The sequence below is a fragment of the Brassica napus genome, chromosome C8 (assembly GCF_020379485.1).
Source record: "Brassica napus cultivar Da-Ae chromosome C8, Da-Ae, whole genome shotgun sequence".
NCBI classification, from domain to species: Eukaryota; Viridiplantae; Streptophyta; class Magnoliopsida; order Brassicales; family Brassicaceae; genus Brassica; species Brassica napus.
The window spans coordinates 8,639,946-8,664,038 of NC_063451.1; the positions used below are offsets into that span (position 1 = coordinate 8,639,946).

Sequence of the window (24,093 nt, forward strand, 5' to 3'; positions counted from 1 at the left end):
CTCATCTAAGACGAAATCGAGTTGTTCTTCCCTTTTACATAGATTTTTTAAAATCGATTTGTCATATTTCTTAAGGTAAATTCGATTTACGGGTTGATTAAACATCTTATACATCACGATTAACTGTTTGCATGTTAATATTTTATATTTGTAGTTGTAAAATATTGATTTAGGTTTTGGAAAGGGGGAAAGTTTGGTTCTTGAAATCTTATACTAGTTGATGTCCGATTGTGTATGTTTTCAAGTAGAGTAGATATTGTCCGATTGTAATATAGGCCATGGGTCGATTGATTGTTGCTAATTGAATCAATTGAACAAATTGTTGTTCTTTCTGAAATTAGAACTAGGTAGGATAAGGAGAATGTAAATATAAAAGGCATTTGTCTTGCTCTCCTTATTTGTGTTATGATATCGATACTTTAACCTGTTGAACTAACAAGTTTTTTCTACGCTTTTAGATATGTCTCTAGAGTTACCAAAGAGGATTTTTAAGGAAGGCGAGGAGCCCCAAGTGACTCAGATCAATAACAACTGCAAGATTGAATATATTATGCGAAAGTTCACTGAGTGGATGCCAAAGGAGTTGGCAGTTGTGAAGAAAGATCCGGTTTTCTCTCAGATCTTTAAGCTCCATAAGAATGGTCTTAGGTTCTCCGCGAGAGTGGTACACAGCTTCTTGTGTAGGGAGCTGGTGACTTACAAATTCCATGAGTTTGGGTTCGTCTTTGCGAGGAGACCACTCCGATTTTGATTACAAGAATTCCACGCAGTAACCGGGTTTGAGTGCAATACTCATATCTCTCTTAAGGAGTTCGAAGAGTGGAAATATGACGGTGGTTTCTGGAGCAATGTGTTGAGGAGAAAAGATGGAACAGTTACACTCTTCAACCTGTGGAATAAGGACAAGGAAGCTGTTAAGAAGTGGAAGAATGCAGATCGCATACGACTGATCTATCTGGCCATCATTCTTTGTGTGGTTTTAGCGAGTGATGAGAAGGCTAATATCCCCCTCAAATACATCAAGGTGGTCATGGATCTTGAGAAGGTTCAAAAGTATCCTTGGGGAGTTGCTGCTTATGACCTTCTCTACAACTCAATAACCAAAACTCGTGACAACCTGAAGGATATAACTACTAGTTATGTGTTGGATGGATTCTCGTACGCCTTCCAGATTGGGGCAATGGAAGCTGTACCAAAGATTGGGAAGCTTTGTGGAAAAAAACTTGACAAAGGTTTCACGAACGGTCCTAGATGCATAAACTGGATGGGAGCTGGAAAGGTGTCATATGAGGAGATCATTCGGTTGGAGCAAATACTGACACCTGAGGTAATCTCTTATCTTTATGTAAGTTGAGTCCATCTGGTTTCTATGAGTTTTATAGGATCTAACTCTATGTACCTTTCTTGTGTAGGATCTATGCATATATCGACTGGAGAGGAAATTATGATGTAGTCCAATCTGATGCTTTTCGCACAGATGATGATGTGAACGATGATAGAGTCAAGAACCTGATGGAGTTGATAAGAACATGACATGATTTTAGTGACCATATTTGGGAAATCGAAGAAGCTCCAGAGGTTTGTTCAGATCTTCATGACGAAGCACCTGTGAATGATGAATCGGCTGTGAATGATGAAGCGGCTGAGAGTGGTGAAGACTACCATACTCCAAAAGGATCAAAGAACCTAGGCGCTACATCAAGAAGGGGTAAGAAGAGGCTTCCGGATCGTGGTATGGAAAAAAGGAAGCATAAGGTTCTCTGTACTGGACCTAAGCAAGCGCCTTTAAATGAAGACATGAAGGCTTTTGTGGCACAGTTGTTTGAGCAGAGTTTCTCTGGAATGGAACAGCGGCTACAAAAACAGATGGCTGAGACATTTGAGCAAATGAGGACAGAGCTTAAAGATTCGCGGAAGGAAGCAAGCGTTGACGTTGAGCTTAGAGAGCCTTCACCGAAGAAGCCTTCACCGAAGAAGCCGTCACCGAAGAAGCCTTCAACGAGCCAGCCACCATTGAGGAGGTCCACACGTGGGGTAATGAAACACTAGTCTTCACCACTCTCTTAAATGTTTGCGTGTCTGTTTGTCTTAATGTCATCTATGATATCGGCCTGAATTTTGTGGTGTTTTATAAGGTCTCGGTTTGTAAGTGTGCTTGGTGTGTTAGACTCCTTGGTTTGTAAGTGTGCTTGGTGTGTTAAGACTCCTTGGTGTGTAAGCGTGTACTTTGAAATTTATGTAAAATGTTGGTGTGTAAAATATTAGATTTTTATAAAATGTTCATGCAATGACCTTGTTTGTGCTTAATATTATGTTGTTAATTGATTTGATGTGAATTTTAGCCAAGCAGATGTTGATGTTGATGTTGTTAATATTATGTTGTTAACAGGAAGCATCACAGAGTTCATTTGACGTGAATTTTAGCCAAGCAGATGATTTCATTCCCGGGATAGGAATGCAAGGCATTGAAGGTCTTTCTCAGACCTCGTATGTGCCCGACTTTGATCCATCTCAGACCAAGAAGGGAGATGAGTGGTGGACTCCAAGGACTTCAGTCCGAGATTCAATAGCTCCACTGCCGTCACATTGGGAAAAATGGAATAAAGGAAAAGGACTTCAGCTTACTGATTCACCATTGCGCACATATGGTTCTCCGCAGTCATCACTGTATTATTGCTCCGAAGAATCATGGCTAGGATTCACAGAATGGGTTAAGAAACCAACACCTTTACCACTTGGTCCGTCAATCTTAAATTTGTCTATAGCTACAAGGATAGTAAGTCCTGGAAAATGGCTTGGCAACGAGGTGATGTTTTCTTTTACTAATTTGTTGAATTTATCTTTGTTACACATCTGCGTTGCTACATTAGTTTATTTTCATTGTGCATATTCAGGAAATGGATGCAGTTATGTTTATATGGCGAGTCAACACAACTTTCCAGCGTTGGGCTCCAAGCCGTGTTGCTTTCATGAAAGCTATGTTCTGCCTCCAAATCCACGCTGCATACAACAAGTTCCTTGCTAACAAAAAAGCCTATGAATTGCCTGATTTTCTTCTTGGCTATGGCAGAGGAGAGATTCCATCTCATGGGCGGACTGATCAAGTTTGGGGTGTCGATGTTGATCGTCTCTACTTTCCTTTGTTTGTAAATGGTAATCAACACTCCTCTAGACGTCTTAGTTTTCAGCTGGCTTTCTTTTACAAATTTAGTATTGTCCAACGCAGGTAATCACTTGGTTGCTGTCTGCGTCAACATTAATGAAAAAAAGGTGGAAGTCTTTGACTGCGGTGGGGGAAAGAATAGACAGTACATCGAGAAGTTTTCTGCTATGATTCCTAGGATAGTGAAGGCCGTTGCACCACCTAAAAGACAGAAGCAGCTACTCCTCGCATCATATTCTATCGTGGATGTACCTATGAAGACGAGATTGAACAAGTCTTGTTGTGACTGCAGTGCATACGCACTCAAGCACTTGGAATGCAATCTGCTTGGTATCGACCTCAGTTTATTGGATGATGAAATAATCATGGGTTGCAGACAGAAGATTGGTGTGGACTTATGGGAGGCTGCAAACGATCCCATTTACGCTGAGGCAATGACACGATATGTGCTTTCACCGTGGGAGAGAGAAGAGGTCTTTGACCTCGAAGATTGATTATGTGTCTTATTTGGAAATTTTAATTTGTAACAACTCTAGCTTTGGATTTTCTAGGAATTATGCGACAATTCTATTTTTGTTTTTGTAGGATTTTTAGTTCTTCTAATTTGATTTTCTGCAAAGAATAGTGTACTACATGATCATAAAACCTGAGGACCAAAAACACATTCAGAATACATCCATAATTCAAAAACAAACCCTAAACCCTAAATAAACCCTATACCCTAACTAAACCGTAAACCGTAAACCCATAACCTCAAATATACCCTAAACCCTTAACTCAAACAAAAGTCAAAACCATAACCCCAAACACACATTACATCTATTTATTCACTTGTAATGTAAATCTTATACTAATTATCAATTGATCAATTGTCATGCCATTTTTTTGCTCTCTGTTTTGAAACTAATTTAGAGGATTTGAAGACAAAGTACATAAGCTTGATAATAGGTTGTAGACGTATTTTTGTGATTTTTTCCTGATCTGCCTTTGGTAGAATACACGTTATAGAAGTATGAAACGACGTCGTTTAGCTAATATTTTTTACCTACTCCCTTTTCTTCCTCATTATTCCTCGACATAGAGAGTAGCAGTGGCGAAAATTTGGAGATCGACCCAATCAAGTCTTCGGCCAATTCTTCATCCACTCCAACAGATCGAGTCGCCAAACAACGCGGAATTCCCACGAGATGCAATTGCGGTGAGGCAGTGTCTCTTTTCACTTCAAGCACAGTTAAAAATCTAGGAAGATTATTTCATCGTTGTCCGATGGGATCTGAGAAGGTTGGTCTTATGATCATGAAACTTTGTCTTTGTTTCAATCTAACCGTTTATTCGATGTTAATGATGAAGGACAAAACCCACTTGTTCAAGTGGACTGATAAGTCGGTTGTTGAGGAGATTGAAAACTTCCAGGACCTGTTTGACGTGCTGCTTGTTGACAATATCGCGTTTCAGAAATCAGTGAGAGATGGTGAGGCCATGATGAAAGGCCATGAGAGTAGAATTGAAGAGATGGAAGATGCAATTGCACATTGTGAAGAGAAGATCACAGAATGCATTAGGGAATTAAGGATCATAAAAGCTTTGTTTGTGTGTTGTTTGGCGATGGTCTTCATGTACCTTGCATATGCATGATGTTTATGTGCTGCCTCAAATTGTTGTTTTTCTTTTCAAACAAGTTTAAGACTATGTTTCTTGTTATTTCTTGGTGATTATCATCTACTAGAACCAATAATTTTGCAAATACCAAATTGTCACAAACATAGATCGATTAGTCTCAAGAGTTTAGCAAATACCAAATGGTCAAATAGGTTCTTAAACAGAAGATCACTATGTTTCAAGATCAATAAGAAACAAAACAGAGACAGCAGAACAAACTAGATGGGTAAATCACATGTTCCTCTCTTGTGTCCTTCGGTACCATAACGACTGCACTTGTGCTTTTTATTCTTTCTTGATCCTTGAGAAGATTTTATCTTGTCTTCTACTGATTCATACCTTCTCTTTATTGGTCGACCAGCACTCTTTCATGTCTCTGGTGGTAAAACCTTAGCAAGTTTAACCTCAGCAGGGACATTTCATTCACACTCTGGAACTGCTATTGGATTAATGGATTCCGCATAGGCGGTTCTCCACGCTGCAGTGGTGTATAAGCCGTCAGTAAATCTGTGCACTTCCATGTCTGTACCAACATAAACGTGATTGATTGGAGTTGATATGCTGAAATTAACAAAAATAAATATGTCCCAAGTTCATGTGTTTATACTTCCATACCTCGTGAATAAATGGCAGGAATGGCGTGTCGGCAAGGAATTTTTCCTATATTGTACTTCCCACATGTGCATGTTCTTCTTTCCAAATCAACATGACAATCATATATGTCTCCTTTCACAAGCGATTTGAAGTCGTCAACCTTGTAGACTTGAAACCCTTTTGCCTTCACAATTCTCCTATCAATCTTTTTCTCCACAGTAGTGGTTAAAGGATCAAGATGCTTAGAGCTTACCAAGCGACGCTCATAGAACCATCGAGTCAACAGTTCTCTTATACTATCTAGCAAAGGAATAACAGGATATTCTCTAAGTATTCTCAGAATTGAATTTATCGACTCTGCAGGGTTTGTGGTCCTAATGTCATACTTTTCACCAGGGAAGAGAGAATGAGCCAATTTGCGCACATCAGCCTCCCGCAGATATCTTCCAAGCTCAGGACTCATTTCAAAAATTTCGGTGATATGTTCCTGAAATTCAATGTACCTATATGCCCGTGAAGCTTTTTCCACCAAGGCAGTCAACCCTTTTGTCTTGAAAAATGCAACCACATTGGTCAACAAGTGATGAATGCAAATTCCATGTGCTGATTGAGGGTAGACAGTCCCAATCGCTTTGGAAATAGATGCATTTCTGTCTGAGACAAAAGCTAGTTCTTGACAATCAGCAATAACCACTTTCAACTGTCTGAAGAACCACCCCCATGAATCGTCATTCTCCGAATCAACAACCCCAAATGCAATCGGATACAAATTAGAGTTACCATCTACAGCAGTAGCAACAAGTAGAACTCCTTTGTATTTATTTTTCAGAAAAGTTCCATCAACAACAATCACCCTTCGCATTGCATTGTAGAATCCTCTAACTGATTGCCCAAATGACATAAATAGATACATGAATCTTCCCTTCTCATTTGTTTCATAGTGAGTATGCGTACCAGGATTAGCTTCTTTAATCATATGCAAATATGCTGGTATTTTAGCATAACTGCGATCCGGTATACCTCTAGCAGCTGCAATAGCAAACTCACGAGCTTCCCAAGCGTGCCAGTAAGTAATCTCACAACTATGCTCCAATCTCATAAATTGAATGATTTCATTTGCTTTTGGCCCATCGTTTGCAACACCAAATCGATGTTGTATCAGAGTCCCAATTGTTCTTGCCGATGTTGTTTTCCCGAATTTCCTTTTCTTTGAAGGAGCACATGAATGTCTTCCCTCGCACTGGTTGATCATGAAATATGTAGACCCATCTATACCTTCTGCACGCACAGTCCAGTTGCACAATGCATCCTTACATCGAATATACCTCCATTTTCTCGTGGATTTGAAAAGTGTAATCGAAATTATTCTTCATCGCCAAAATTTCCATTGTGGCCTTCAGAACCTCTTTACTTCTGAAAATTTGATCCTTCTTCACGAAATCTCCTCTCCAGGCTCGACCATCCTTTTCACTGTCTCCACTGTTTTCAATCCTTAACCCAGCATCACCGGAACCATCCGCAGCGACATCATCTTTCCTTGTATCACAAGACTCCTTTGACGGCTTCACAAAATCTGCTCGAGTTATCTCAGGAACTTCTTCATCCTCAACATTACTTGAATCACACGGCTCCTTATTCAAATCAATATTGACTCGTTCTTTTTGATTTACACCCAAACCATAGAACGTGACACACAAGATAGTAGATGAATCCTTCTTTGCATACGCCACAAAATTAGATGTTTGCCAATCATTGGTGATAATAATTGGAGGATTCCCTCTTTGATTCACCATCGAATAACTGAACTCGGTATTAAGAACAATATGGTCCACCCCATAATCCTCACACACGATCCTCTTGAGCTTCTCCAATGGAGTAGTAGTTTCTAATGTTACCATTCGACCACGCCTTGATGTGTCTACCACGAAACTCCACTCTTCACTGCAACTAGACACCCATTCACTAGATTTAACATATATTAGAACCATGTTGTGTTGATAGAGAGAAGAGATGACTTTCTGGATGAACAAGAGAGAAACACAAAGAAGAAAAAAAGATCGTGGGAGGAGGAGGAGGAGAAGAACGTGGAGAAAATATTCTCAAATATATTTTGAGGGATTTAGGGTAGATTTAGTTTAGATTTAGGAAACTTCTTTAACCGAATATGGAAGTTTACATATTTTCACGATTTTCCTAGAATATGTATACTACCTAAGCAGAACACCGTATAGTTGGTGAGAGATGTATTGTTCCTGTAGGCGTCATACAAGGTAAAAGGCAGAACAAGTTATGTAACGTAATATAACCGACATATATCATCGAGTTGTGGCTATATATCGTTATCAAGCTATAGGTATACCGAAGACATCTTTCTTGATTATAACGTAACCAAATCTATCTTTGCTAGAATATACAAGAAATGGTAGTTTACGGTATATACCCTTGATATATCTATGTTTAAAACTTAGAATCAGACATATAAACTAGATAGATTACTAGAATGAGTATTCTAACTGTAGCTAGAAGATAAAATAAAATATGATTCTAATTTTTTTTTAAAAAAGTTTATACATATATATTGTCATACTTATGTTTCCAACACTTTTCATATTTTTTTACATTTATAAAATTCAATTTACTATTTTTCCCATTAGAGAAGGGTAAAACATGTCCAGAATTGCGAAAAATATGAAAAGTCTTATTATGACAAACAAAAGTTCAAAGTGTCCCATTTTTCCAATTCTCCCAAAAAATTAAAGAGAATTTTATTTTGTATATCCCTCGATTGTTGGTTATTATGTTTCTGATCCCCTATATATTAAAGGAGAAACACTTTTAAAAATTACCTTAAAAGTTTATTGGCAAAAAATGTGACATGGTGATGTGGCTTCATGAGGAGCTTTTATTTAGTAAAACACTTAGGTGACACGCATAGAACGTTTTTCACCAAAACTGTGAATTTAATGCGTTTACACTAACATTCCTTTAAAAGAACTTCACACCATCTACACTTTTCTCGACGAACACTTTTACGTGATAAACCTTCAGCTTCAAATTCGATTAGTTGATTTATCAATCCTCTCAATATAATCATAGCATCAATAATGCTTCCTTATTCCTCTATACGTTTCTATTAAAAACGGTAATCCATCTGATCTATCACCATTAAGTCGACAGATCCGTAAAGACGAAAAAGTGATGAAACTTTAGTACGATGCCAAGTGTTGATGAAAGAACCCTTTTCTCCATACCTGCCTTCATGCATTTAGCAGAGCACTCACGTTCTTGAGAACCGCCTCTCATTGCTGAAAGAGGACGTTGAAAATCTATTTCTAGATAAATGTGTTGTACTCGGTTTTGTTACTACTCAATGAGGAGATCTCTGTTTTGAGGAGATTGAATCACTGTAAATCGTCTCGGCTTAGTGTATTAGTCCTCTCGATCAAGCAATATAAGCATGCGAGTGTCACCACCTTCGCCGCCCTGAGAGATCTACATTAGACGACCTCGAAGATGAGAAGAAACTTCCAGGAATGAACCACCAGCAAGTCTCACGTGCTGGTCGCATCTGGAACAACCTTTACAATTTAGGACGAACACGTCTATGTGATACCAACGAGATATGAGCAGAACACTTTAACATCGGTCAGCCAGTTTTTTGTAAACGAGAGACAACTGACACAGATGTTACGCAAAAGATCGCAGCTCGGAACAGCCTGACCGTTTTGCATCGTTGGTGTAGCAAAATGTATACGTGTATCATAATTTCACCTACATAATGATCACAATATTGGTGGTACATTGTTTAGTTTATAGAGTAGGAGCTAATCTTTTTCGAAGTTAATGATTTATCATGTAAACGTTAGGTTCGACGTCTTTGTGTATCCACTATATAGAAGTAGGACCTAATATTTTTCAAATATTTTTTTTTATCACATAAACGTGTTATTGTTTATGATCATAACTGAATTATTGAGTTTTATAGGTCGCTTCAGACATCTAACAACAGATGAAGGCTGCTCGGATATTTTGTTTGATCCTCAGGTGTCTGAAATCACACAATTATTGTTTTGCTTATGATATGTTATTGATCCATCTTTTTCGATTTTATTTGTTAAACCCCTAAGTCCATAACTACTACAACGCGATAGGCGAAATAAAAAAAATATATTTTCCAAAGCTTCTTCTCAAACTTGCAAACACCATATATCAAATTTTAATATTAGTGCACTCATTATAAAAAGTCTCTGGCTTCGCCCCTGATAACAGTCATACCTTTAGTTCTACCTAACTATCGCTTAAAGTATATCTTATGTTATACATAGTCATAATATATAATTTCAACATTAATATAGAAATCTTATCACGCACAAAGCGCGGATTACTACCTAGTTTGATTATATATAACGTGTGGGAAAGGAAATAGTAGATTATTCCATAATGTAGTAAGAATATATATGTGGATAACTTTTCAGCCTAATACAAACTTAGGGAATAGTGTTATTTGTTTGGTCTTCAGTTTAGTCTTTTTGGGTCTATTATGTCTACCAGACCTTTGCTAAGATCTTGCAATGGTCGTTCGTTTAAATAGCTTATTTGGAGGATGGAGTAATCAACTTTTGCAGATAATAAGACTTGTCTCAGCTGAAATCTCAACTTTTTCTCATATGGCTTTAGATTCTCAACCGTATATTGTGCACTTTTTTCATTTGTGTACAGAGGGCGAGAAATGCTCTGTTTGAACAACTCAGTCTTATTGGTTCAAACCAAAGCAAAATGTTTATCTAAAATCTTGACATTATATTCTTCCATGCTAATATGTTAAAATGTCTTTGTAATTTGAGAGGCATTTGTCAGAAACAGTGCAATGATAACTAAAAACATCTGGCAGAAACAGAAAGATAACTTTGAACTTGAACATAATTCATAAAACTGTTTGAACAACAGAGTTTGATAGTTTAAATTAAAAAAAAACCACAATTATGCGTAAGCATTATTATAAAAGCAACTTTGCACATAAGCTGTGTGTGGCTTCTTGGTCAACTTGGTAAACGCTGGGTCCAGAGGTTTTTTGTTGACGACACAACTTGAGGTCGTTTCTGAACCTGGTGATTTCTCGTTTTCATTATTACCAACGATCACCTTGGTTGGGAGAGAGCTGACACCAGGCATGTCATCTTCAGGTCAATCGTTGCCACCCTCCTAAAACCAAGAATTCTGTTAACTTTTGAAAATAAAAGGACAGAATAAAATGTAATAAATTTGCATCAACAACAAAATCAGGAACTGGCGCACGTTCACGCTCATCCAGGATGCGTGAAAGGGTAAACGTTTGATGCTTTGCACTGAAATTATAGGGGTAACTTTGAGCTGGAATGTGAAACTATTGCCAGCAAGGTTAGCAATAAAAGGTGGGAGCTGGATATCTTTTGGGTTCTCTCACTCTCCCGCCTATTTGACGAATGGTTGTAATGAGAAACTATAAACATTTTCGCAATATGGTTAATGATGTTGTTTGGTTAGATAGCGGCATATCAGCAGATGACGAGCATCAGCAGCCAGGATATTGGTGAGCTTTGTTATTTCACCATCGAAACTTACAAAAACTGCTTCGTCAGTGTCATTAGCAACAGTCATCTCGACACAATACCTAATAGACGGGTGCAGTGTGCTAGTTACATCCATATATCTTTATACGAATAAAAACTGAAATGGCTGTGTACCTGAGAACACCAACGACATTAGTTCGATTGCAGAACATGCATACAAAAGATGAGGCACTCCTCTAGTCCTCTGTAATTTCCTTGAACACTTGGAGCAAGATATGTAGCACCATCCATTTTCTGTCTTGACAGAGGTGACTTTCTCAGTGCAGGTAAATTATGTTCTCTGCAATTATAAATGTTGTAACCATAAACAGAGCTTAGAACGATGGTGGAGACAAACATATGAAGGGTTGCAAGTAAATCTGAGGCCCCTGTGATGATAAATTGGTTAAGCTCAGCTATTGTTAGTCGTTCTACCTTAGCATAGCCTCTCAACAATGAAGCTGCTGATGTATTTCCAGTGTCATTTGTGACCAACCTGCATTGATGAGAGTAACCCGTGAGAGTATGGTACATATATAATTTAACAGAACGTATAATGATGGAATAAAATATGAGCGATTAGTATATACTTGTAAAAGTAGCTCTCGACTGCTTCAGTCTCCTTGTCTAAATAGAAATGAGGTCCAGAAATGGTATTGAGGAACATACGGCCTACAAATTGAAGCTCGGTTAGTTTTCATAAATAGCATTAGGATGAAACTCGTAACTAACAAAACAGATATGAAGTGATACCTCCTATAAGCTTCGGATTGATGCATGTTGCCACAACCACACGTGAATCAACCTTGTAGCCTTCGAGTTTTTTTTTTATGTGAAACGATACAGCCTGAGAGTCGAACACACTCATAGTGACAGACACACCACTGTCAAGTCCAAGGTGAGAGTGAATAATTAAAGTGTTTGGTAGAAAAGGCTATTGAGTCAGTTATCAAAGCTATGAGAAAATCAAAGAAGAAATACCTACCTATCGAGTGTGATGGTTGCCATGACACGGGTTTTGTCTTTCTGGAGGGTCACTTACATTATTTTTTATAGCAGTAAGCTCACCAGTGATGTCTGCGATAAGATGAAAATCTTTACGTATCTAACAAAGGTGGATATGTTGAGTTCGGAAAACATCAAATAAGAGAGTTACCTGGAAGATGGGTGTTGGTGTTTGCTAGACCAAGCAACTGATCGTGACTGCGGACCAGTAAAGTCTTGAGGATTGTGGAACCTGAAATGTTCTTGAGGAAATTGGTCTCGGTTAAGTCTTTGAAATCGGTCTCATCATTGAACCGGATCGAGACAGGAGAGTCGGACAGCTTGAAGTTCAAATTGCTATGTGTTACGTCAAAGCCGCTAACGGAGTACATTGAACCGACATTGAAAAGATGCCTGAATGTGTTCAACCGGTGGACGTTCACGGTGGCTTGGGTAAGAGTCGCCTGCAATGCATGACAAATTGAAAACATAAACAACAAACTAAATATATATCTTAATCATCAAAAATAAACTAAACGCAATAAATGATCTCCGATGAAGAACTATTAGGTTTGAAATTTCCGTAAAAATTAGGGGTGTTCAATCCGGATATCGGTTCGGTTTCGGTTCGGTTTTTTTCGGTTTTCGGTATTTCGGTTAGTAAAATATAACTACCATTCTAAATCCATATTTACTTCGGTTCGGTTCGGTTTATATACCGTCGGTTTTCGGTTTATTCAGTTTTATACCAAAAAACATAATTATTTAGTTTGAGATCATATAAAATGAATTTTAGAGTCATATTGTCAACACAATCATTTATTAAAAATATATTATATGTTCAAATAAATGAACAAAAACGTAAAAATGCTTCTACCATCAAATAAAATCATCAAATCTATAATTAAAATCAGAGCCTGAAATTTTGAAAATAAAAGTATGAAACAAAACAGAAACATGAAAGAAAAGTTTTTTCACTCTTTCATATTTGGTGTTCATTAAAGTCATGTTTTTTCGATTGAACACGAAACTCTGTTTGTTTATAGATAAGAAAAAAGTTGTGAAAATTTTCCATTAATTATTTTTCATCAAATTTTTCATCTTCATATTAATTTAGTGAATACTAAAATAAAGCAAAAAGATAAAAAAAAACTTAGAAAATAAGATGTCTGAATTGCGATGTATTGTTATTTAATTATAGTTCAAGTGTTTTACAAATTATATAAGGTTCTTTATTACTATAACATTATGGTAATAGTTATTAACACAAATTTAACTTATATAACAAATAGATTTTCATGTATTGTTATAAAATAGATACATATTTACATGTTTCTACTTTTAATCGGTTTTGTTCGGTTTATTCGGTTTAATCGGTTATATACCAAACCATATCCAAATCTTACGGTTTTTATAAAATTATATCCATTCGGTTTATATGGTATATACCAAAACCAAACCATATTGTCAATTTTGGTTCGGTTCCGTTCGGTACGGTTCGGTTTTACCATATTGAACAGACCCTAATTTTAGGTGGGTCAAACCATGAAAAAAAAATATAAAAGTGTCAATAGTAAGGTTTGAACCTGGGTTTAGGGGTGTCACTAAAGATATTTTACCAGCAGAACTAGATGAATTCCATTGTTCATTAATACAAAACACATAGGCCGTGTTCGTTTACATGTCGCGCGACCTGCGACCTGCGACATGCGACCTGCGACTGATCGCAGGCCGCAGGTTGTTGTTCGTTTTGCTGTCGCGTAACATGCGACCTGCGATTGGTCGCAAGTCGCAAGTCGCAGGTTGTTGTTCGTTTTGATGTCGCGCGACTGATCGCGCGACCAGTCGCGGGTTCCCATTTAAGTCGCCCGAAAAAACAGCGACTAAAAATTAAGAAAATTTTGATCGCGCGACTGGTCGCAGGTCGCAGATCGCAGGTCGCGCGACACGTAAACGAACATAGTTTTAGTCGCAGGTCGCATATTTAGTCGCAGGTCGCATGTTTAGTCGCAGGTCGCAAGTCGCAAGTCGCGCGAACATAAACGAACGTAATCTTAGTCGCAGGTCGCAGGTCGCGCGACACGTAAACGAACATGGCCATATTTATTCAGCTTTAATGGGTGTCATGTGACACCCCATCTCTTAACGTGGGTCCGCCACTGCAGCGAGGCAACTACGTTTGCCCTTTTTTAAAATGTCCATGGGATCTCTGATTGTCAGCTTATTAAAGCAATCTCTTCGAAGATCCACCAGTCCGATCTCTACGGAACCACTCTAGATATCGAAGCTCTATCTTTTTTTTTCATTATTGCATCTTGGAATATTCCAAGGAACCTTAACTAGCTAGCAGATTCTATTGCTAAAGTCTTTCTGATCGGATCCTTCAATGCTTATAAGTGCTTTTATTTTTTAAAAAAAAAACTTTTGTACACTGCTGCCAGTCTTCTTAAAAGTGTCAATTTGATTTCAGATTTTCTACTTTCATATAGATATCAGATCCTATAAGTGCTACTGGATATTTTAATAATTTTCGTACATTGCAAGGCAACTGCATTTGCTTATAAAAATTTCCAATGGAATCTCTGACTTCGACTCATAAAAGTCGGATCCTTCTAATCCTATTTACTACATTCTTTACACCTCATTGTAAGATTTAACTATTTACTCAAACAACCACTTCACATCAGTTAAACCATCCAAACAATTATCGTATAAATCTAGCCCTTAAACATAGACTCATCCTTATGCTCCAATGCATTAACAGTAACACACCAAGCCACCGTATCTCTAATTTTTAAAACTCTGTTGGATAGCAACTTCTTAAACACAAGTATTATTTTAACCAAGTGGATGTTTATTCAGACAACCTGGATGGTAAGCGGGAGTTCAAAAGATACCCAACAGACAGTAGTGCTTAATGTTGCAAATTAAACTTAAATACCATTAGTCATTGAGTGGTTACGTAAGAATAGACTCAAGCTTCATAACCCTATCATAACTTCCATAACAACTAAATTAAGAACATTTTCCTGGATCAAGATCCATCTCTTTCTCTAGCTATGGTGAAAAAAACACTTGCTGAAATAGGTGAACATGTAAGTGATCAATCAAAAACGATTTACTGTTGGCTAAGGAAGATTTTTTGACTAACAACAATTGTTTGACACAAAACATAGAAAAAACACATCAAAATAGAAACAACTGTTTTGTGGACAAGCTATAGAAATAGAAGCAATTGTTAAACATTAAATTTAACCAAGATAAAACTTTTTGGACAAAGCGCTGACCAACCCCTAGAATAAACAAAAAAATTATAAAATATGACAACGACAATAATATTAGACTAAATGATCAAAACAAAACACACAAAATATTTACACCGACAAGATAAAAACAGCGCATTAAATTTTAACATTATATTATGAAATTTAATTAACCGTAACGAAATATCAACATCAAACAATTTAAACCATAACAGTTGACAAATATAACAAGAAAAATCAAAGAAACAATGATTTAAAAATAATATATACTAAAAATTTAATAATAAACATAAATTCAAAAAATATTTAATCTTTCATAGCGTTTTGTAATTTAAAAATCTATGTGTCTTATGGGTATCGCTAAACTAAAATAAATATTGAGAGAATTTAAATAATTTTATTTTTAATAAATATTATAATTAGACAAGTTTATAATTTCTAAAATGGATTTTAGAAAATATATATAAAAATATTATGAATCCTAATCGTATTTTTAGTTAAAAGTAAATTTTAAATAAATTTATATCATTATTTTATTTATTCGGGTTTACTCTAGTATCCCCTATATATTAATTGAGAAGCATTTGAAAAATTTGAATCTTAATTTTGTATTAATTAAAAAAAACTTCAAATCCTAGGTGGCACTCTAAATGCCTTCTAAATTCAATTTCAAAGAATTCTAGAGCATCTAATATAAAGTATAGTTTAATCTAATGGTGTCACATTATTCCATAATTATATAACACTAGAGAACATTATATTAACCTAAAATATATGAAGTGTGTATTCTTTCCTTAAATAAAAGCTACGGAATTACCTTATATGATTTACATATATACGAGAATTAATGATTATGAATATTAAAGATTTGATAACAATTTTTGCATCCTTCTTCATTTTTGTTTAAATTTATATTATTAAAAAAACTTAAACAATCACATTAACCATATAATAAAAAATAAATTTTTTCTTATATGTTATATTTTCAATTTTTTAAAATGACTTTAAATTACAAAAATGAGGAAACCTTTATATGTTATATATTTTTTTTAAACGACTTTAAAATACAAAAATGAGGACACCTTATATGTTAGATTCTTTTTATATGTTATATTTTGAATTTTTTAAAACAACTTTAAATTACAAAAATGTAATTTTTCCTTAAGTATACGACTAAAAACATTAAAACGACATGTATCACTTCGATGGTTGATTTGAAAGCTTTCAGAACCATATGTAAGTTAAAAGTCAAAATAATTCAACTATGAAAACAATACTATTCACTTTTTCAAAATTGTGTTCGAGGAAAAAAATAAGGTTTTTATGTTATAATTTGTTTAATGTTCACTAGAGAACATTATATTAACCTAAAATATAAGAAGTGTGTATTTGTTCACTAAATAAAAGCTACGAAATTACCTAATATGATTTACATATATATGGCAATTAATGATTATGAATAATATAGATTTGATAACAATTTTTGCATCCTCCTTCATTTTTTTTAATTTTATATTATTAAAAAAAAATAAACAATCACATTAACCATATAATAAAAAATTAGATTTTTTCTTATATGTAATATTTAGAATTTTTATAAAATGACTTTAAATTAAAAAAATGAGGAAACCTTATATTTTTTTTTTTTAAAACGACTTTAAAATACAAAAAATGAGGACACCTTATATGTTATATTTTTCTTATATGTTAGATTTTTTCTTAGATGTTATATTTTGAATTTTTTAAAACGACTTTAAATTACAAAAATGTAAGTTTTTCTTAAGTATACGACTAAAAACATTAAAATGACATGTATCAATTCGATGGTTGATTTGAAAGCTTTCAAAACTATATGGAAGATAAAAGTCAAAATAATTCAACTGTGAAAACAATACTGTTCACTTTTTTCAAGAATGTGTTCGATGGAAAAAATAAGGTTTTATGTCATAATTTGTTTAATGTCCAATCCGATCAACCCATGATGTATTAATTATAATTTTGTTCCATTATTTTTAATAAAAATTGATCTGATCCATCGGAAAAAAATTATATAATAACAACAAAAAATATTTTATATATATAAATAAAATGATCACATATATAAAAAAAACTATCGATAATATATACAAATAAACTCACTTTGCGCAAGGCGCAGGTCTTATCCTAGTATTAATATAAAGAAGAGAATTCTCTCACGAGAAGGTGCAACATCATTGATTCAATTCACCACGTCGCGACACCTGTCCTCTTTAATCCAAACTCACAGTTTTGTTCCATTCGTCTTGGGCTTCTTTACCATTGTCGTTGGGCTGCCCCCACACGATAAGGCCCGTCGAACTCTACACTGAAGAACAAGATTTAGACGCAGCGTTTTCGATTAGGCCCATTCAAAAACGCCAACCCTAATCGAAAACGCTGCGTCTAAATCTTGTTCTTCAGTGTAGAGTTCGACGGGCCTTATCGTGTGGGGGCAGCCCAACGACAATGGTAAAGAAGCCCAAGACGAATGGAACGAAACTGTGAGTTTGGATTAAAAAGGACAGGTGTCGCGACGTGGTGAATCGAATCAGTGATGTTGCACCTTCTCGTGAGAGAATTCTCTTCTTTATATTAATACTAGGATAAGACCTGCGCCTTGCGCAAAGTGAGTTTATTTGTATATATTATCGATAGTTTTTTTTATATATGTGATCATTTTATTTATATATATAAAATATTTTTTGTTGTTATTATATAATTTCTTTCCGATGGATCAGATCAATTTTTATTAAAAATAATGGAACAAAACTATAATTAATACATCATGGGTTGATCGGATTGGACATTAAACAAATTATGACATAAAACCTTATTTTTTCCATCGAACACATTCTTGAAAAAAGTGAACAGTATTGTTTTCACAGTTGAATTATTTTAACTTTTATCTTCCATATAGTTTTGAAAGCTTTCAAATCAACCATCGAATTGATACATGTCATTTTAATGTTTTTAGTCGTATACTTAAGAAAAACTTTCATTTTTGTAATTTAAAGTCGTTTTAAAAAATTCAAAATATAACATCTAAGAAAAAATCTAACATATAAGAAAAATATAACATATAAGGTGTCCTCATTTTTGTATTTTAAAGTCGTTTTAAAAAAAAATAACATATAAGGTTTCCTCATTTTTTTAATTTAAAGTCATTTTAAAAAAAATTCAAAATATTACATATAAGAAAAAATCTAATTTTTTATTATATGGTTAATGTGATTGTTTATTTTTTTTAATAATATAAAATTAAACAAAATGAAGGAGGATGCAAAAATTGTTATCAAATCTATATTATTCATAATCATTAATTGCCATATATATATAAATCATATTAGGTAATTTCGTAGCTTTTATTTAGGGAACAAATACACACTTCTTATATTTTAGGTTAATATAATGTTCTCTAGTGAACATTAAACAAATTATAACATAAAAACCTTATTTTTTTCCTCGAACACAATTTTGAAAAAGTGAATAGTATTTTTTTCATAGTTGAATTATTTTGACTTTTAACTTACATATGGTTCTGAAAGCTTTCAAATCAACCATCGAAGTGATACATGTCGTTTTAATGTTTTTAGTCGTATACTTAAGGAAAACTTACAATTTTGTGATTTAAAGTTGTTTTAAAAAATTCAAAATATAACATATAAAAAAAATCTAACATATAAGATGTCCTCATTTTTGTATTTTAAAGTCGTTTTTAAAAAAAATAACATATAAGGTTTCCTCATTTTTGTAATTTAAAGTCATTTTAAAAAATTCAAAATATAACATATAAGAAAAAATCTAATTTTGTATTATATGGTTAATGTGATTGTTTATTTTTTTAATAATATAAAATTAAACAAAAATGAAGAAGGATGCAAAAATCGTTATCAAATCTTTATTATTCATAATCATTAATTGTCATATATATGTAAATCATATTAGGTAATTCTGTAGCTTTTATTTAAGAAAAGAATACACACTTCTTATATTTTAGGTTAATATAATGTTCTCTAGTGGACATTAAACAAAATATGACATAAAAACCTTATTTTTTCCAACGACCACATTCTTGAAAAAAGTGAACAGTATTATTTTCACAGTTAAATTATTTTGACTTTTATTTTCCATATGGTTTTGAAAGCTTTCAAATCAACCATCGAATTGATACATGTCATTTTAATGTTTTTAGTCGTATACTTAAGGAAAACTTACATTTTTGTAATTTAAAGTCGTTTTAAGAAAATTCAAAAGATAACATATAAGAAAATTCTAACATATAAGAAAAATAAAACATATAAGGTGTCCTCATTTTTGTATTTTAAAGTCGTTTAAAAAAAATATATAACATATAAAGGTTTCCTCATTTTTGTAATTTAAAGTCATTTTAAAAAATTCAAAATATAACATATAAGAAAAAATTTATTTTTTATTATATGGTTAATGTGATTGTTTAAGTTTTTTTAATAATATAAATTTAAACAAAAATGAAGAAGGATGCAAAAATTGTTATCAAATCTTTATTATTCATAATCATTAATTCTCGTATATATGTAAATCATATAAGGTAATTCCGTAGCTTTTATTTAAGGAAAGAATACACACTTCATATATTTTAGGTTAATATAATGTTCTCTAGTGTTATATAATTATGGAATAATGTGACACCATTAGATTAAACTATACTTTATATTAGATGCTCTAGAATTCTTTGAAATTGAATTTAGAAGGCATTTAGAGTGCCACCTAGGATTTGAAGTTTTTTTTAATTAATACAAAATTAAGATTCAAATTTTTCAAATGCTTCTCAATTAATATATAGGGGATACTAGAGTAAACCCGAATAAATAAAATAATGATATAAATTTATTTAAAATTTACTTTTAACTAAAAATACGATTAGGATTCATAATATTTTTATATATATTTTCTAAAATCCATTTTAGAAATTATAAACTTGTCTAATTATAATATTTATTAAAAATAAAATTATTTAAATTCTCTCAATATTTATTTTAGTTTAGCGATACCCATAAGACACATAGATTTTTAAATTACAAAACGCTATGAAAGATTAAATATTTTTTGAATTTATGTTTATTATTAAATTTTTAGTATATATTATTTTTAAATCATTGTTTCTTTGATTTTTCTTGTTATATTTGTCAACTGTTATGGTTTAAATTGTTTGATGTTGATATTTCGTTACGGTTAATTAAATTTCATAATATAATGTTAAAATTTAATGCGCTGTTTTTATCTTGTCGGTGTAAATATTTTGTGTGTTTTGTTTTGATCATTTAGTCTAATATTATTGTCGTTGTCATATTTTATAATTTTTTTGTTTATTCTAGGGGTTGGTCCGCGCTTTGTCCAAAAAGTTTTATCTTGGTTAAATTTAATGTTTAACAATTGCTTCTATTTCTATAGCTTGTCCACAAAACAGTTGTTTCTATTTTGATGTGTTTTTTCTATGTTTTGTGTCAAAACAATTGTTGTTAGTCAAAAAATCTTCCTTAGCCAACAGTAAATCGTTTTTGATTGATCACTTACATGTTCACCTATTTCAGCAAGTGTTTTTTTCACCATAGCTAGAGAAAGAGATGGATCTTGATCCAGGAAAATGTTCTTAATTTAGTTGTTATGGAAGTTATGATAGGGTTATGAAGCTTGAGTCTATTCTTACGTAACCACTCAATGACTAATGGTATTTAAGTTTAATTTGCAACATTAAGCACTACTGTCTGTTGGGTATCTTTTGAACTCCCGCTTACCATCCAGGTTGTCTGAATAAACATCCACTTGGTTAAAATAATACTTGTGTTTAAGAAGTTGCTATCCAACAGAGTTTTAAAAATTAGAGATACGGTGGCTTGGTGTGTTACTGTTAATGCATTGGAGCATAAGGATGAGTCTATGTTTAAGGGCTAGATTTATACGATAATTGTTTGGATGGTTTAACTGATGTGAAGTGGTTGTTTGAGTAAATAGTTAAATCTTACTATGAGGTGTAAAGAATGTAGTAAATAGGATTAGAAGGATCCGACTTTTATGAGTCGAAGTCAGAGATTCCATTGGAAATTTTTATAAGCAAATGCAGTTGCCTTGCAATGTACGAAAATTATTAAAATATCCAGTAGCACTTATAGGATCTGATATCTATATGAAAGTAGAAAATCTGAAATCAAATTGACACTTTTAAGAAGACTGGCAGCAGTGTACAAAAGTTTTTTTTTTTTTAATAAAAGCACTTATAAGCATTAAAGGATCCGATATATATGTGTAGAAAATCAGAGATCCCATGGACATTTTAAAAAAGGGCAAACGTAGTTGCCTCGCTGCAGTGGCGGACCCACGTTAAGAGATGGGGTGTCACATGACACCCCTTAAAGCTGAATAAATACGTGTTTTGTATTAATGAACAATGGAATTCATCTAGTTCTGCTGGTAAAATACTTTTAGTGACACCCCTAAACCCAGGTTTAAACCTTACTATTGACACTTTTATATTTTTTTTTCATGGTTTGACCCACTTAAAATTAGGTCCTAGGTCCGCCATTGCCTCGTTGTGTACTATTTTTTTTTTAAAGCACTCATAAGCATTGAAGGATCCGATATTTATGTGTAGAAAATAAGAGATGCCATTGACATTTTTAAGAAGAGCAAACGTAGTTGCCTTGCTGTGTACAAAAAATCGAGAAGGAAGAAGAATTAGACGCAATAATTAGCACGACCGAAAGAGGTAGAATACTATTTATTTGTCTAGAGGATTTTTTTTAAAAATGGTAGTAAAGCAGCAGCTAAAGTCTACAACAGTGTTTAAAACTCCTTTTTTTTGTGCACAGTGTTTAAAACTCCTATACTCTTGAAGATTAACCATTACATGATTTTTAGAAGGGCGTTCTAATTCCACCTCTGACGCTTCTTCCGAGGGCATCTCAAGTATACCAGGGAGTTCATGTGGTTCAGTACCCTCTCATGGGTGGCCCCTTCAAGAAGCAATCTAGTACCGATGCCAACGATGGTCAGAGCGACACAACTGTTTACACTTTACACCATCAGTGGTGTAAGTTTTTTTAACAGCTCCAGAACCTGGCATATCATTGCCCGTATTGTCATTACTTATGTGCGAATGAGTTTGTGTGAAGATCAGTTTGACATGTTAAGAGGAAGAGCACGTAAGTTGTAAGTGAGTACGTACACTTACCTGAATCAAAAGTAGGAATTGGCGTTGGTTCTGATCTAATATCATGGCTAAGGTGGATGAAAAGTTTGAACTTAGAGAGCTTGACTTGGAAGGTTAAAGTTATGTGGTTCTGCCTGTTAGTCAAAGAACATGTGAAAAATGATGGTTGGTGAAATGCGGAAATGGTGACAACAAAGTCAAAAAGAATGGCATGGCAATATTGTCAACAACTACTTCTCACCAACCTCTCAAGCCATTCCTATAAATACATGATGTATCTTGTTGTTGCTCTTCATCCCAAAAAACAAAAATCAGAGAGAACAAGAGAAGAGAAGAAGAGAGAGTGCAAGAGAGAAAAACAATATATATCTTTCTTGTGAGAAAATATTTCTCTATAAGAAATTAAGTGTAATTTCTTGAGTATGTTTGGGGTCGGGTGTGAGTTGAGAGCTTGTAAAAATTTCCCGGGTTGATAATAAAAGATCTGTAGCAGGTCCGGAGACGTAGGCAACATTGGCCGAACTCCGTTAACAATTTTGTGTGTGTTTTCCCGCTCCCATAAATTTGGTTTTCCGCAAAATTTGCCCGCGCATTTCCTAACAACTGGTATCAGAGCTTGAGTTACGGTGATCGGTCAAATTTTTGCGGGGTTACTATTCACGTGAACAGTAATTCGTGAATAGTAAATTTTGTCAATAACATTGGTTTGTCGACAAAGGTGTCCTAATACACGGTGGTTCCAAAACCGATGGGAGGCGAAGACGGTTCAGTGCACAATATCGGGAAATTTGACGGTACAGATTTTGCATTTTGGAGAATGCAAATGGAAGATTATCTGTACGGAAAGAAGCTTCATCAACCGCTGAGCAAGAAGCCTGAGAAGATGGATCAGGATGAGTGGGAGCTCCTTAACAGACAAGTTCTGGGTGTTATAAGGTTAACACTGTCGAAAAACGTTGCTCACAACGTTGCGAAGGAGAAGACTACAGAAGGACTCATGAAAGTTCTCTCGGATATGTATGAGAAAATTTCGGCAAACAATAAGGTGTTTCTCATGAAGAAACTCTTTCATTTGAAGATGGAAGAAGGTGGCTTGGTTGCCGCACATGTGAACGAGTTCAACACGATTGTCAACCAACTGTCATCAGTTGAAATCGAGTTTGACGATGAAGTGCGAGCACTGATGACAGTTGGCATCTCTGCCAAATAGTTGGGAGCCGATGAGGGCAGCGGTTAGTAATTATGTGGGTACTCAGAAGCTTAAGTTCAATGATGTTAGAGATCGTATCCTTTCTGAGGAAGTTCGAAGGATAGACTCTAGGAAGCATCAACGAGCTCTGCTTTCAACGTGGAAAACAGAGGGAGAAACCCATATAGAAATAACCGGAGTAATGGCAGATCGAAGTCAAGGAATGGACGAGGTCAATCCAAATTCAGACAGCCTGCAGAGTGCTGGAATTATGGAAAGACAGGTCACATTAAGAAGAATTGCCGAGGTCCACCGAAGAAGGAAGACAACACAAGAGGCGGAGCCAATGCAGTGACACGTGAAGTCGCTGATTCATTGGTAGTGTCTATTGATTCCCCGAGGAAAATTGAAGCTCGTGATGCAACTGCAAATACCACCAAAGCGTCAAT

General features: G+C 34.4%; 2 protein-coding genes across 5 annotated transcripts; one reads left to right on the plus strand and one right to left on the minus strand.

Moving 5' to 3' along the window:
- The first annotated feature begins 460 nt into the window (after window positions 1–460).
- Window positions 461–3,657, plus strand: LOC125591837. The gene is made up of 6 exons (XM_048766705.1): window positions 461–691; window positions 809–1,302; window positions 1,545–2,034; window positions 2,390–2,806; window positions 2,895–3,153; window positions 3,227–3,657. The coding sequence occupies exons 1-6, from the start codon at window positions 461–463 to the stop codon at window positions 3,655–3,657; spliced, it is 2,322 nt and encodes a 773-aa protein (XP_048622662.1).
- A 786-nt stretch (window positions 3,658–4,443) lies between these two features.
- Window positions 4,444–12,678, minus strand: LOC106393852. 4 transcript variants are annotated; one of them, XM_048766203.1, is made up of 7 exons: window positions 12,161–12,678; window positions 11,990–12,081; window positions 11,758–11,888; window positions 11,440–11,676; window positions 11,140–11,305; window positions 11,018–11,066; window positions 4,444–10,618 (listed from the first exon to the last, which is right to left on the minus strand). In XM_048766203.1, exon 7 carries the CDS (start codon window positions 6,666–6,668, stop codon window positions 5,424–5,426), a length of 1,245 nt encoding a protein of 414 aa, XP_048622160.1. In that variant the 5' UTR covers window positions 6,669–10,618; window positions 11,018–11,066; window positions 11,140–11,305; window positions 11,440–11,676; window positions 11,758–11,888; window positions 11,990–12,081; window positions 12,161–12,678; the 3' UTR covers window positions 4,444–5,423. The 4 variants fall into 4 exon arrangements, with proteins under 4 accessions (XP_048622160.1, XP_048622159.1, XP_048622161.1 ...); XM_048766202.1 differs by having other exon boundaries at window positions 10,712–11,066; XM_048766204.1 differs by lacking the exon at window positions 11,018–11,066.
- Between the last annotated feature and the right edge of the window lie 11,415 nt (window positions 12,679–24,093).